The sequence below is a fragment of the Nestor notabilis genome, unplaced genomic scaffold, assembly GCF_000696875.1.
Source record: "Nestor notabilis isolate BGI_N333 unplaced genomic scaffold, ASM69687v1 scaffold32458, whole genome shotgun sequence".
Classification (NCBI taxonomy): Eukaryota; Metazoa; Chordata; class Aves; order Psittaciformes; family Psittacidae; genus Nestor; species Nestor notabilis.
The window spans coordinates 4,574-21,174 of NW_009940193.1; the positions used below are offsets into that span (position 1 = coordinate 4,574).

Consider the following 16,601-nt stretch of genomic DNA (forward strand, 5'->3'; position numbering starts at 1 on the left):
ATGCTCATCAATATTCCATTTCAATGAGTGATGCATTTCACCATCATTATGTATAAACTTCCCCTCTTCATGAACATTCAGATTCCAGCAAACTTGAAGAGGAAATTTGCAACAGTATAAAGTAATTAATTCCAAGTTTATGCTCAATCAAGTTCTGGGATACGGTAAAAGTAATTTAGTTTTATCAAATCACTTCCATTTCACATCAAATCTACAGTCCGCATGTATCATAGAAGCTCACAGTCAAATGTGAAGAGAAAATAAATTGCACAAGTCTCAAGCCTGTTCAAGTTTAACCTTCTTTTACAGAAAAATGTAAAGAATGTAGAAATAATCTCTTAACAAACAAAATAATTTTCCTTAAATGCAATGGGCCAGGCTGCTACAGTTAGTTATCTAACAGGTGCATTTTCTTTCAGGAATTCTCTTGCTGAGTACCCTGAACTAATATTTGCAATAATAAAAATACACCTTGCACAAGAGGTTTGAAAAAGGCTGATTTTTATCTTTGTACAAGCTTATACCACATGAATGAGCACCCAGTTATTAAGGAAGGAGACCATATCAAAAGGAGAAAGCATTTTGGTTCTAACACCCTCCCCTCAAAACTGGCATTCAGATTTTCATGAAAAAGCAGTCTACATGTGCCTATGCAAGTTCCCATATTTTATTGAAAGACACTTTGCAGACAACAAACAAACAGAGTCTCTTTGCAGATACTCTTACATTCAATCCAAAACGAAGTATTAAAGAGGTCACTTCCATAGCAGCAACTTGATTCCACAAATTTCAGTTGTTACAGCAAACACAGTCATTACTTATTTTTTATATTTTGATTAAAGTTACCAGACATGGGAACACTTGCCTTGAAGTGAATTTTAAAAAGTGAATAATGACAAATATAGCCTCTTCAAGTGATATATTGCAAGATTTCTGTTTTTTAAATGGAATCTCTCCATTGATCACAAAAATCACACCTATTTGAGACACTGACAAACAAAACTGCATTAATACTGTAAGAGAACAAAGTATGGATAGAAAGCATTTTAAGAGGTAAATGAAGGATTCCAAGTTTCTGCTTTAACAATACAGCATACTGCAGAAAGCACCACAATATACACCACAGCTCTTCATTACAGATTTTGGATGTTAAATTGTTGAATCTATATGATTTTCCATCACTGTATATTAAAACTTAAGTTTATCTGATTATTCTATTAGCAAACTTAAGTTGCCACCAGTTTAACTCCATTATGTTGTTATATCTGCAAACAATTAAAAACATTTCCAATATGATATGCCATAGTAGTTTGAAACATTACTAATGGTATTCTGCCTTATTTTTCATTCTTTTCAGAGAAATACCTACTCAGTCTTGAAATCATTGTTGAACACTCAGTGTGTGGCTGAACAGAAATAGGGTAGAGCTAACAGATACCTCAAGAGTTACCAATGCAACTAATAACAGAGATTTAAATAACCTTCTCCCCAAATTCATCAGCAATAAAAGGATTCTGAAACATTCCCTCTCTACTCCCTTTATTATTTATTCACTTCTGTCCGAGACTCTTAATGTCTGTACAAATGGAGAATTTGTCTTTTATACCTTCCCTCCCCAGGAGACCGAATGTTTTCAGGGCAGTGAGTGTTTTCAGAGTAGAAATTCCCTATGGACTGCTTTTCAAGTTTTAAATACAAACCAGTGAAGATTAGGGTACTCAATGTAGTTATGTACGAGCAAAAAAAATATATTACCGAGAATAGCAGTATCACAAAGCGAGATTACTGGCAAGTGTGCAACTAGGAATAAGGTGAAGTCTCATTCTTTTACAGCTTTGGCTTGAACTTGCCAGAAAGAAGCTTTCTAAGCATTTCAGAATTTTTTCCTGCTGGTGGCGAGGACCATCTGTCATGATCTGAAGAAAACAAATAACATACTTAACTGATTGAGAAATGAGGCATTTTAGTTTTGTGTCCTCCCATTGCCTGACTTCAATAATTTGAAGGGCATTATTCTGTAGCCCATTTCTTACCAGGTATCTCTAGGGCATGGCTATATAAACTTTGGCCACCATCCACAGCCACGGTTATCCCAGTTATGTAAGAAGCAGCTGGAGATAGCAGGAAACACACTACAGGAGAGATCTAACACAAGAATGACAATTTTAATCTTTCTTAAACTGCTGTGAATTGTTCTTGTAAAAACTTCTGTAGGCAAGACATACCAATGTTTCCTACTCAGTAATGAAAACTAAATACTCTTAAAGCCTTATTTCCAGCCTCAAACATCAGGTGCATAACAGCTGAAAACCAGTAAGCTCTCAATGATCAACACCAGGTACCGGAAAATCAAACAAAAACGTTGATTAGTTTATCACAGATGGACATTCTTGGTGGAAGAGAGCTAAGTACTTTAAAGATACACTTTTTTTCACATTAAATTCATTCTTTCAGTCCTCCTTATTGGAAGTCAATTTTTTCAGAAACTGGTGTCTACTATGAAACACATCAGCTGTAAAAGGCATCTAAATTAAACTTTCAGTAAAACAGTGACTATTGGTTAAGTTTCCCACTTGGCAATACTACACATTACTACAAGCTTTTTTCTTTTTTAACAATCCATCATAGTGCAAAATTAAATCTTTCTTATTCTCCATATAATAAAGAGGCTTCAAAATAGAGACACAGAAGTAGAAATATCACAAACGTTCTGAAATACACTACCTCCTCAGGAACCGCTGGCCTCTTGGCAGGAATCTTTGGTATGCTCTTTAACCACATCACTGTACCTTGTTCTCCATAATTCGCAACAGCAGTTTCTGAAAAAACTAGTCCCTATTTTAAAACAGCATAGTGAAAATTAACTTCTCTTGCATATTGTTTAAACTGTGATCATTGTAAAATTGTGAAGTTGTCATTTTCTGTGGCATTAAAGTACTCAAACAGCAATTGAATGCAAGTTTTAAAACTTAATGGAATAGTATAATTTATACAAGAAGGTAATTCAGCTGCTAGCCACATCTCTATTCAAGCAAAATAATTCAGATACTACAATTCTCTGCTGTCACTTCAGTAACTACAGTGGAAAGCATAGGAAGAAACTCAAAGACTGTTTTGAAATGACAAGCATTTCATATTAGATTACAGCAGAAAACTACAAAGCCCCAAGGACAAGTTCTCAACAGTTTCTTGTAATCTGTAAGAATGCTAGATAGATTTCATTGTGAATTATGGAAGCAGACAGATTTCACAGAGTTCAGACTCTCCCTACTTAGCTGCTATAGAAATAGAAAAAGGTGACTGCCTTTGCTCTGATGATTATACAGTCCAATTTAGACTTGAGAGGGAAGATGGGTCTACAGCAGTGGTAACACAGGGTTACATAGATGAGTTATGACAGAACCTTTGGGACTCAAGTTGAAGTAAGATAACAAAACTTGAGTTCATCCATGGAGTACATGCCAAGATTTCTCTTCTAAGATATCTGTGAAATGTGAGTGCTAGGTTTTGGGCACTAGGGAAATAACTGGTACGTGAAACTATTTTGTTAGAATGCATTTCCCTCTCTATATTCTATTCCCTACATGTTACTCTGCTCCTATAAACTGTTAACTGTTCTGTAGGTTTACTACAGGTTTAGTGTGTCCACAAAGTTGACAGAAGGATATGAAGTGTTACTGTAACTACAACACGGATTTTTGTTACCACCATAGTAACAAAGCTAGCAAATCCTTCTCAAAGAGCCAAACCACTGAAGTGTTTGCTTGTCAAAAACTTCTTTTGACATATGCTATAATGTATAATTAGTATGATTCATTAGGTAATTATCATGCCTGAAAAATATATTCACATAATAATTCTGTCTTAATTACTTCCCCAAGACTTGATAAATCAGAAAAAAAACCCCAAATAAACAGGAAAAACAAGCCAGTAGATCTTAATATTTAACAAGTCTCCTGATGAGTTGGGCCTCACGGAGGCTACGTAAGAGTGACTACCTGAACGATAATCACACATCTGCCATTCAGCATTCTGTGCTATGCCAAATAAAGTGAGCCAGATGTTTTAGGACAAGAGGCACAACAGGATATACAGCATCCTACAAAGTTAGTAGAAAGATCTTCCTATGGACCAGTTAAACAAATCTGACACTTAACTGTATTGTGAGATAAGATAAATGCTGAATGTAGAAGGACCTAAACAAAGTTTCCCTTTCCTCTTTTGTTCTCAAGGGATTAAATATGCAAAATAAATTGTGGTTAAGAGCAAAGATTATACAGATCACAACAGATCACACAATCTCAAATGTTAAAGCCAGGGCTTCTATATAACCTCTATGTCTGCAGCACCACGCACTAGAAAAATACAGCTGCTTTTTCCATACAAGTATTTAAAACAACTGCTACATGCTACCTACTTCCTCAGAAATGTGACATGCATATTTTAGCTGACCTCTATAGTGGTTTCCTGTCTGCATATATTTGATAAGAAAGAAAAAAAAAAATAATCAGAACACATATTTTTATACTTAATGTCTTTGAGAGAAGATCCACTCTAAATACAGTCTTCCTGTGCCTAAAACCAATTAATTTAACATGTAGAAGACAAAGTAAAAGACATTGTGACACATGCAAAAGATTTTCAAAATAACTTTGTAAACACAGGTGGAAACTGTCAGCATACCTGAACCTCAAATAGAAAAAATTTTGTGAGTTCAGAAATAACATGATCATTACTGAAATGCAAAGCATTTGGTAATTTTATGTCAAGCATTTGTAAGACAGGTCAACAGCTCCTCCCAGGTATCATTTCATTAAGCTAGACAAAAAAATCCCAAAACAAACAAACAAAAAAAACCAAATCAAAACAAGAGTGCCAAATCAAAGCAGAAAGCAGAAGCAATTTTATACCCCATCTCTGGTTCATCATCTGAACAGTACAAAACACTCTAAAATGACCTGAAGAACGCAGCTGGGGAAATTATAAAGAAATATATAAATAATCCACAGTTACAGGCTATAGATTTTTAAATCCCTTCTGGACTGAAAAGTTTTAGCCTTGAACATGTATGATGGCTAAGTTTAATCAGATCATTTGCCATTACTTACAGGAGCAACACTGTTGATTCTTACTCCACTGTGGGCCCATTCTAAAGCCAAAGTCTTCGTTAGGTTATTCACTGCAGCTCTTGCAGCTCCTGAATGCCTATTAAGAAAAGAAAGCAAAAGAAGCATCTGTTCCCTCAGCTAATGGTGCCCAATGTTAATTCTACCACATCCTCACTAGGGCAGTCAGAGTAACTTTCTATGACTGGACCAGCCGTGAGAGAGAGATATTTTCTAGTTTGTAAATTTGACCATAGCATCACAGTTTAAACAAACTATGGCGTGATTTCCTGTCATTTTTGGAAACACTTATCGTCTCTTCCCCAGTGTGACTGAGGCCAGCTACATTTTATTGCGGAAGCAGGCTTATAAAATGTTTTTGTTTTCAACTGGAGGTTAAGTCCAAACTGTGTAAAACTACAAAAAGTAGACTACACAGACAAACACTTGGAAGGACAGTGGTCTGAAAATAAGTTTAGATCTTCTGACAAACATGATTAAAATAAACCACTATTCAAAAATTACTATAGGGGGATGGAGATAGAGAAGACCGTAGGCAGAGTCATCTCATACACCTTACTTCTATAGAAAACTAGTCTGAAATGCCCACAAGGTTGAGCAAATGCAGACAAAATGACTGCAGTGATGAACAACAGAAAATGGGATGCAGAGAAAACTAATAATTTTATTCCTTTAGACTAACAAAACAGGCTTAGAGGAGAAAGATACAATAGCTTCTCACACACCATGAAAGGAATAAGAAAAACTTAAGGAAAACATAAACCGCAACTTATTCATATATTTAGGCCATAAATAAATAACTTCCAGGCACAATATGAGCAAAAAAAATCAACTAGTTTTATGTTCAGAAGTAACACTCATGCAAAAATGTATCAGGTGATTTTTGGCACAAGTGGTGGCCAGACTTGTAAAGGTAAGTCATTTTCAATAGTACATTTTTAAACCAAGTATCAAATCAACAAGAATTTAATTTGAAAGTAGTTTTGTCAACCCATCCTCATCCACACACAACAGCTTTTTGGGAAGCTTTTTTCCCACTGTTATTCAGAATTAGGTTTTTTATCTCTTGATTCAACTCTCAAATACAGCTTCAGCCTATTTGCTGTGACATTCAACCAGACTTAACCAGAACAGAGAAACTGAAATAACTGTAACTTCAGCACCACCCTGTGGATATCTAAATTTATTTTGTACTGTCAACAAACTAGTGAGAAAATATTCTGCTGTTCCTTAAAAAAAAATATTAATTTTTGAAAGCTTTAAAGCCTGAATCAGGACAAAGAGAGGCAATGTAACATTTGATCAATTTCCTTCAATAGAAATTCAATTTCAAATGTAAAAAATTAAGTGGTTTCAAAGAAGAAATTTAGATTTTTTTTTTTAAGTTAAGAAATTGTCAAAATGCAGCATTTTGCCAACTTCAAAATTTAATCTGTATTCATGTTCTGAGCATTATTTCTCTTTCAACAGATAGACATTTTTTTGGTGGAAAACTTTCAAATCGGAAGATTCCTGGCTCACCTCCATTTTGAGGATAAAGAAATCTGCATAAATATAGTACACACACAGATATGGGGAGGATGCTGCATTTTCATGTGGACAGGTGTGATCATTTGTGTTAGTATAAAAGAACTACAAATGTGGTAGTGTGTTTGTACCCATGATCCTCCTCCCAGTCAAGAAAGGAGCAGAGCAAACAGAACCAATTCTCTGCATCTGAGACCTTCGCCAAGAAAGATGGCTACAAAGCAAGAGTAAAAAGGAAAATGGGAAAGGCAGGCATTACGTGACCCAAAGGACAAAGCCAAAACCTGGGAACGTGCTAGAAATGTTCCTCCCTGCTCCCCTACTCCCAGTTCAACTCTCACAACTCACTAGACCATCAAGACCTCTAAACTAACAGTAGAAGAGGAAAATGGGTGCCAAATTCTTGCAAATCCTCCACAAATTTGGAGAGAGAGTAAGTAAAGGTTACATTTAAGTGCAACTAGTGCCACTAGCATATCATTTTGCTAGCAAGTCTTGCTTCATAGTTTCCTACAAACAAGTTGCCAGAGAACAGAGATGCCCTTTACTCCATAGCCAAGTGATATGATTGCTCTCTTGACCTAACTGCTGTATTTCTATACTCTGCTGCTGCCCAGTGCACACCTTTCTAAAATGAAGTATTTTGGAGCAATTAGCACTTCCATGGGGAAAACATAGGAAAATGTAAAAATAAAATATATATTACGACATTCCAGGAAACCCATTTCTCACGGTAGCAGTAATGTTGACGATGACTCCTCCATGTTCCTTCATCCAGGCATTGTACACTGTATGAAGGAGGAAGATAACCTATAAATACCAGAAGAAACGCAGGCAAATGAACTGGCCAACTGGAGCCAAATTTGGGCTCCTAACTCCAATTACACTACACACTTCCTGTGTAGACATAGATAAACAATCTGCTCTTTGTACCATAGCCTCAGCACTGGGTTGGTAACAGGTGTGGTCCAGATAAGGCTTGATCTTTTTCAAGAAGCCTTTTGGTAGAAGTCAGGAATTCATGCTTCCAGATAAATTACTTTCATTTCCACATTCCAAGTGTTATGTGAGAATCATGTATCATACTTAAATTTAAAGTTAAATTTACACCCCTAATAGGAGAGAAATCTTTTCCTGTATTACACAAAGTGAATGCAGGCCACAGAAATTAAGTGGTTTTCCTACAATCTTTTAAGTGAGTATTCAAGAAAACTGACTCCCCAAATCTGGACTTAACCATAGGATCATAGTTGCCTAAATGTATGTTTGTACAAATGAACAAATGTAATGTAGAGTTTAACATAAAGGTTTGGATGAGATTGTGAAAACAAAAATCCGCTGTAAGGTAAGCGCGTGAAAAAAGAAGGTAAGGAAACTTTGTATTTCTTGTCTTCTGGTACTGCTATAGAAAACACAAACCAAATAAACAAAAAATGCTTAATGTGCAGTTCTTACCTGCTTTGCAGCAGTAGAAGGTCCCTGTCAGATTTGTGTCTATCACAGCATTCCAGCCTTTTGCACGGATGGCTTCAGAAGGACTTGCAAATTGGCCCCCTCCATTATTCACCAGGAAGTCAATCTTCCCATACAGACTTAGTGTAGACTTCACCAAAGCTTCTACCTGAAACAGTATTTGTTAGTATAGTATTCTGATTAAACTATATACCAAATTTCATTCTCAGACAGTATTTTCTCATATCCTTTTCACACATAAAGAGGAGGTATCAGCCTTCATATAGGCTGCAAGATCAGTATGACAAGTTCAGTCAGCCAAGAAGGATTGGGCCAAGTTGTTTACCTAGGAGATCTTCCTGTTATAACACAGGTGCTACGTAAAATACCAGCACAGAAAGAAGAAGGGGATTTAACCTGCTGAAGGTTTGTAAAAGCAAACATATACAAAAGCCAGCTACTTAAGACCTACTAAGAATGTCCTGACATTTTTCACAAGGGTGAGTTGTTCACACCAGATGCTGGAAGCATTCCATATAAAATAACCACTGTTTTTTTCATCTGATATATACACCTTCTTACACAAACCAAGAAGGTTAGTTTGTTACCCAAAAAAACTTGAAAAAATTATGAAAATACTACAAGTTGTGTTCTTTAGCAAAAAGGTTGTGAATATTTGACTAAGCAGATACTGTCTGGATGAATACTTATAATTAAGAGCACTGTCTGGCACTATTTACCTTTGGGTACTCTGAGAAGGTATTAACAGCAAATAGTAATAGACATGTTACTCACTCACTCAAAGAGCTGCCAGTGCAGAAAAGGACTGGCTAAAGTTCATATGGAATGAAGGAAATTTTGAGAACCTAAACCTAGCTCTAATATTGACCTAATCTGAGCTACAGGCTGTAAACTAAGCCATTTTGCATTGTCTTTTTCTGGAAGTAGAGCAGTTTCACCACACATTGACGGTAAGCACAAGAGAGCTTCTGGACGGGAACATATTCCAAAGCATTCAAAGATTTTACAGATAGCAAAGCTGATGTATAAATATACATTACAAGATAGTATTAAGAACTCTGTAGCAACTGCTTAATAAATTAATCTTTATCTCAAGAAACATGGGAAATGGGACAACATGAGTGTTTCTTGTTTACATTACCTATCGTAACTAGAGAGGATGCATCAGTTATTCCTACTCAAGCATACATAAAAGGTTAATCTATCATCTGCGGTCAAAGAAAACACAGACAAAAAAAAAAAATGCAAAAAATGCAAAAAATCCCCCAACCAAACATTAGGAGCAATGCTACTGCTGAAACACATTTGGTTAAGGGAAGAATGTCCATCAGCCCTCCTCTCTATTGAATTAGCAGTAGAAAACATCAAAAAATAAGAGCAACAGCAATGCATGTTGGTGACTCACCAAGACTGTCATCAACTCAGTCTCATAAATAGCTCCCTTACACTTCAGGATGGTTTAGCAGGACAGTATGGATCCTGTAAGGATGCACATCTCTGAAGAAGAAAACCTAAACATAGTGACTGAAGCCTGATTGAAAACTAATGCTTCCCGAGAAAAAAATGCCCTAAAAAAATAATTTTGATACCTAAATCACCATCTTTAAGTTTTGAAGATCATCTTATTCATTCCTCAGATCAGTCACTGCAGCTTGTGGGATCTGAGGGAAAAAAATAATTAAAAAAAAAAAAAACCCAAAAAAACCCCCAACCCCAGAACATTTGTGACAGCAGTCCCGAACCCATGACTTGTAAGAACCACCATGCCACAAAGACTTGTGGGTTTGCTCACAACCAGACAAAAACAAGTTATGCCTCACTAGGCAACAAAAATCATGCTTTGCTCAGCACATCAAACTCTTTTCCTTGTCAGCCTGAAAATCTTGCTTTGAATGTTGTTGTTCATAAGTCACTGAAGTATAGGCTCATATATGGAAGAGAAATGGTTTCAGTACATGGAATGTTTGAACAGACTCAGACTATTCAGGCTGGGGGGGCCAGGGTGGGAGAAAGCAAAAGAAAAATGCTAATGATAGTAAAAATCCCCAAACCCCAATAAATTATCAGAAGAAAAATCCACCAGGAAAAAAAATTACAAGTAGGTTTTCAACAAGTAGACAAAAGCTGCTATGACATATCAATTCAAAATAGTTCACATGTATCTTAAGAAACTGTTGTTTTTCTTACTTCTTGTCCCATATTCCCAAGGCAATTAAAAAAAAAGAATAAAAAATAAAAACATCACCAAAACAAACAAACAAAAATCAAACAAAAATAACCCCAACCCAAACCTACAATCCAACTGCATATCAGTTCTGCTTTCAGAAAGCCAGCAAAAGCTAGCAGGTGACAGCTTTCTAGTGACAGCTCAGATGGCTCCAACTGTAGCAATCTTCACAATGTCTTCTGTGTTGTAGAGAAAGCATCGTTGCAGTGCTTCTCCCAGTTACAGTAAACATGGTGACAGTAGCCACCAGCACAGAGAGAAAGAGGGTCCGGTAGAACACATTTAAATCACAGTGAGAACTGAAGAAGCTGCCTTTCTATTCCTAAATATTCAAAATCCACACAGAAAGAACTAAATAAAAAAGCTACTAAAGACTCTCTGGAAGCAAAGCAAAACTGCACAAGCCAGAGCTAACAGTCTAGAATATTCTTCTGAAAAAGACTGAAAAGAACAAAACCAGGCAGTTCAGACATAACCAGAAGACTGGAGCTGTTCAATAAGGACCTTTTTTGTGTGACTGCAACTCAAAAGTATTATGCAGTAGCACACTTTCACACATAACTGAGATGACAGTACTTGCTGACTGACACAGAGAAAAGTGACAAATGTCCACTTGCATTCACAGGTCACCTTAAGCTTGAGTAAAGGTTACCATGCAAACTACCCACTGCAAAGTGCTAGAGATTTGCTATGTGGGGACTAGAACTAGTAGCCATTCTTGCACAGTGATAACAGGTATTTTTATCTTTGTGTTACTGTTGTGTTGAAGTACAACAGGTGTCTCTTATCCACAGCTCTCCACCAAGCCACAGCCTTCTGCTACAGGCTTTACACAGTATTTACTAACCAATTGAGACTATGCCAAGCTATAAAGTTTATTGGAAAAGCTACTAGTGTACTCAGACACAAGGTAAGTGCTAAATAGTACTGCACTGAGTCTGTCTCAAGGAATCCTGTTTGTCAGATGTCCAAGTGATAGGTTTTACCCTCAGGGTCTGGTCCAGACACAGTTGTTGCTGGAGCTGAAGTATGGAAATGTGACACCCTGCACAGAATTCTGAATTGCTGATTACACGAACACTGGCCTACTAGAAGTAAAAGATTTTATCTTCCACTTACCCAGATATGTCTTCTACTTATCTAGGTGTCAGTTAAATAAATATTTGTCCGGAGCATATAGCACAAAGGCTATACAAGGTTAAAAACTTCCTCATGTCTGTCTTTCCCCTATCAACAGATTTGCTGTAGTTCAGCATTTAAGACACACAAATAAATGCTTCCCCTTCCCAACACCTACAAAGATAAATAAAAGGCTCTTTTCCTTCCTCCTGGAAAAAGGAGGGGATGTCTCTCCTTCAGTCTGGCCACCATTACATTGAGGGACTGGAATTAATTAATTAATTCGATTTTGGAAAAAGGGCTTGGTTTGAAAAGGCACACACAGACCTCTCCAGCCTGCATCTCAGCAAGAGCAAGCTTATCTGCTGTTGTTATATTCAACAGTTATCTGGGCAGTACTAGAAAACATTGAAATAATTACAATCACTTCATCTTCATAATCACTAAGAAGTAATACTGATCACTATTGTCGTGGTTCAAGCCCAGCCAGAAACTTGGAACCACGCAGCCGCGCGCTCCCCCCCCCGCCTCTTCCTTCCTACCCCCGCTCCCGAAGGGATGGGGAGGAGAATTGGAGGAATGTAACTCCCACGGCTTGAGATAACAGCAGTCCAGTAACTAAGGTATAATACAAACCACTACTGCTACCAATAATAATGATAAGAGGAATAACAAGGGGAGAGGACACAACCGCTCACCACCCGCTGACCAATACCCAGCCCGACCCGAGCAGCGATCTGGGCCTTCCGGGTAACTCCCCCCAGTTTCTATACTGGGCATGACGTGCTGTGGTATGGAATACCCCTTTGGCCAGTTTGGGTCAGGTGTCCTGTCTCTGCTTCCTCCTGGCTTCCCCTCCTCCCTGGCAGAGCATGAGACTGAGAAAGTCCTTGGTCAGAGTAAACATTACTTAGCAACAACTAAAAACATCGGTGTTACCAGCGTTGTTCCCAGACTGAAAGTCAAAAACACAGCACTGCACCAGGTACTAAGAAGGAGAAAAAATGACTGCTATAGCTGAACCCAGAACAACTATATACACTCCAGACCACAGGATAAGGAACAGGTGAACAGACATTACTTCAGGATAAGGCTCAATGAAGACAGAGCACAAAACCCTCAGTTGTTCTTACTGGCTTCCCAGAACCCTCAACTCTTTCATCTTCAAAAACAAAACGGATTTGTTACCCTTTACAAAACACTCAGTAGAAAACTAGCCAAAAGCAGCAGCAGCAGCAGCAAACTCGTGACAAATAAACCTGACAGATTATGCAGTGGCTGAAAATCCTCCATCAAGCAAGATTATTTCTTGTACATAAAACAAAACGTAAGCTTTGCTAAAAAGCAAGAGGGCCTCTGAGGATAAAGATTAAGAGACTTCAAAATGCGAATTCATTAAGCTATTGCCATGATATCTGCCATCAAGCTTCTGCTGCAATTAATTCACTGCACCTCTTTTGACTCTTCCTAGGCCAGAAAGAGCTCTAACGAACTGACTGCACTATATGATGAGGGGTGGATCTTCTCATGCTTGAATTTCACAGATCCAGACTAAGATACACAGGAGGAATGAGGTGTGTCACCTCCAAAGCAGGTCAGTTACTTTAAGATTTGTACTAGGAGGTGAAAAAGCCCAAGCAAACAAAAAGATGGCTTGTTTTTACAGGTGATAACTGTGGCTTCCTTTAAGAGAAAGATTTACTCTTAGAAAGGTTTCAGTGAGATATCAAAGAGAAGGAGATACTAAATGAAATGCGGTTCTCCAGGAAGCTTCCTGGGCTTTGTAGTCTGTGATGGATCAGTTCTGACATCTAAGGAGGCTTGAACTCCGAAGTTTTTTTCCCATGTTGAAACAGAAAAACAAGAGCTAAAGAACAAAAATCACAGGATGTCTCTAACCAGTAAAAATATATGGTCTTGGAGATGGGCACCTGGAATGGATAAATATTTGTTTAGCAGGTACACTGAAGTTCTTACATTAAAAAGCAACAGAAATTGCATTCCTTATTCAAATCTTTCACAAAGGGCTTAAAAAGTTTTCATAGTGATTTTTTTTCTAAATAAGATTTCAATAGAAAGTAGTAAGCAGTTGGAGAACTGAAGTGAGTCAAACTATAAGACTGAGTTGATGACTGAAAAATGCAAGACTGGAGTTTAATTTACTTTATTCCTCTGAACCTTCCCTTCAATAGATACAGATATGAAATTACAATGATTTAAGAGAACTTGCACTGCCAGGAGATGCCTGATGGAGGCTTCTCCAACATCGTATTAAAAGTTCTGGTGCATCTGTAAATAAGTAGAGCTACATGAGAAACAAGACAATTCTATGATGAAACTGCAGGGTAATAGCAAACCAGAAGTTTCTCAAAGTATCAGCATGGCTATCAGTAACATGAATAATACTGAAAAACTTTATACAGCACTATAAAATGGGCTTTAAAAGCACCTTCAAAAGAGTTTCCAAAGCTATCTAAGGCTGTTTTGTCAAATATGTAGTTAGCCACACTTAATAAACAGGGAACAAAGAAGGAACGGTAGTTTGTTTAGTGAAGATTACCTCATTTTGCCATCCAAGCTCCCTATCATCTCACAGAACACTGCAGTTCCCACTAACCCATTTTTAACTAAGGCAGTAATAAGATTCACCTGCAGAAGGTTATTGAGCATGCCAGAGTACTTTCTGCAAGAATAGTGATGTGAAAGAAGGCTTAAGCCTTTTCTCTCTCTTTATCTCTTTTCTTTCCTGTAGCTTTAGTCATGTAAGTTGCCCTCTGACATCTGTCATAACCTATTATATCGCACTGCTGATGCTAGTAAATACTAATCTAAAATTCACTGGTAGGTGAAGTGACACACTGCACAGCCCCAAGGCTCATCTCCTTCAGGAGAGAAAGTCTGAGTATATCACTAAATATTTTATAGCACTAGCTGTTCTATGAGGGAAGAATTTTATTTTTTATTTGCTTTATGGTTGCATGTTAGGCTATTTCAAGAACCTACATAGCTAGTGAAGGTCATTAAGTTATACTAGAATTTAACAGAGACTTTTAAAGGTTAAGAAAAATGTAGCAGTCAGTGGTTACTGGAATATTTTCTAGCTGTCCTCAATAAGTTAAAGGTCCAACCTAATGATGGACTTTTAAACGTTTAATTACACAGATTAAAAAAATTAGGATGTGAATGCTGACTTTTGAAGAATGTGGATTAAGTACTTTTGCTCTTCATCTTCCATTCTTTGTAATCTGAAGAAAAAAGAAAAACTGGGATAGAAATAGAGCTCATAATAAGGCACACATCAAATTGTAACCAAAATTTGAAACATGGCTAAAAATAATAATATCCACGGCTTTTTGCTTTTTGGGGTTTTTTTGGGGTTTTTTTCTTTTCTTCAATACAAGCAGAACTGACAATGTAGGGCACTTGTGTCAAGTCACAGGCATTGAGATTCCATGCTATGACTTCCTGATTGAAGGAACTATTCTGAGGTCTCCATCCTCACAAGTTAACGCCCCCTCACTGCTGTCACAGAAATGTGACAAAGAACCATGCTAAGTGGGCTCTGACTTGGCTGTAGAACATGCAGTTCCAAGGTCTGCTTCTCCCAGAAATATCTGAAATACATATGCATGGTCAGAAAAATATTTGCAATTACAAATGCTTTCTTGCTCAGGTGGTTAAAAAGTGGTCTTCCCTTGGAAAGCACATTTATCTAGATCAGTTTAATAGTGCTTTACTGCACCTTTTCCCTATTCTAAACCACTCTTGAGAAGGCCGGGGCAGACCTTTGGAGATCTGAGAATTTATATACAGAATATACTTTTGAGGTGCTAAGCCCCAGAACAACATCACTAGTCTTTACCTCATCTTCATTGCGGATATTGCACTGTAAGGGAGTCACTTTGGCAGGACTCATGGAAGAAAATGTATGATTCAGTTCTTTTGCAGCAGCTTTTAATCGGTCAAATTTACGAGAGGCAATAACAACACTGCAACCTGTAGAGACAAAATGAAACATCCTTCAGGTAACATAGTTAAAATTACAATTACGCTAGTTTTTTTAATAACATCATGGAGATATCTTGTAGGATGTGAGTTTATTAGTCGCTGTCTAGAAGATACAGTGTTGAAATTCTTGCAAGAGAAATTACTGATGTCAGGTGCTTCTTAGCAATGAGATCCCACTGTGCCAGAAGAAGAGCAATCAAAAAAATGTCTACAAGGTTCCTGTCCTTCCCGCAGAAGGGAAGATAGGCTGTGAACTGCAGAGTCAGCAAAGTAGGTCTCAGACACTGCTTTTGCTGCCTCTGCTCACAGCTGCCTCATTTATCAATTACATGATTTAAAGATGTTTCAGCAGGTCTTGATTACAAAAAAATGCCTGCTCCTAAAACAACAAAAATAATCTTACTGCATGTCTGGCTGTAATTTGGACTAGCAGTGAGCAAATGCTTTTTAACCCTACAGAGTCTGAAGGGAAGGATGACAGCCTCACAAGATTAATTCCCATCTGCAGACTACAGACAGCAGGAACAGAGGCTTCCCTGTGGCATCACCACACAGTGCAGAATCCTAGCTCGAAAAGGAGAATTATAAATAGGCAGGAGCTCAAGCCTTCTGATGTTGTTTATTTCAGCATTTGGAGGCAGAAGGACTCATACTACAGTGAAAAACAATGCAGGTGCCAAATTAATGGCAAGCACTTACACTACAGCCAGTCTAGTTTCTCTGTCACACCAGTGGACTCAGGACAGCTTTCAGGCTTTAGCAATTGCTACTACACAGACAAAAGCAGAGCACAGCAGATTAATTCCTAATGCAAATCCAGTAGGCATACAATTTCATATTATGGATAAGCAAATTACTAGCTTCCACTGCCAAGCAGGCAAGGACATCATGCTCCCAGTTCCCTCCTTCCATAGTCTCAGAAGCCCAGCAGAAGCCATCCAGCAGCTCTGCTGCTCACCTGCTTCAATATTAACTGATTCAACACCCTCAACCAGCCAAACCCCCCAAAAAGTTAACATATTGCCAGGTGGGTTGGTTTTTAGTTTTTTGTGGGGTTTGTTTTGGGGATTTTTTTTGGTGGGTTTTTTGGTTTTGTTTTTTTTTTTTTTTTTTCTGTTGTT

The 16,601-nt window shown here is 37.6% G+C and overlaps 1 protein-coding gene across 1 annotated transcript; it reads right to left on the reverse strand.

The window, feature by feature from the left end:
• Positions 1–1,827: 1,827 nt before the first annotated feature.
• Positions 1,828–15,491, reverse strand: PECR (peroxisomal trans-2-enoyl-CoA reductase; the record flags this gene model as incomplete). The annotated part of the gene is made up of 7 exons (XM_010020232.1): positions 1,828–1,916; positions 2,034–2,145; positions 2,725–2,835; positions 5,109–5,205; positions 7,360–7,441; positions 8,109–8,274; positions 15,335–15,491. Coding segments are annotated over 7 exons (814 nt in total), but the record flags the coding sequence as incomplete, so codon positions are not given.
• Positions 15,492–16,601: the final 1,110 nt, after the last annotated feature.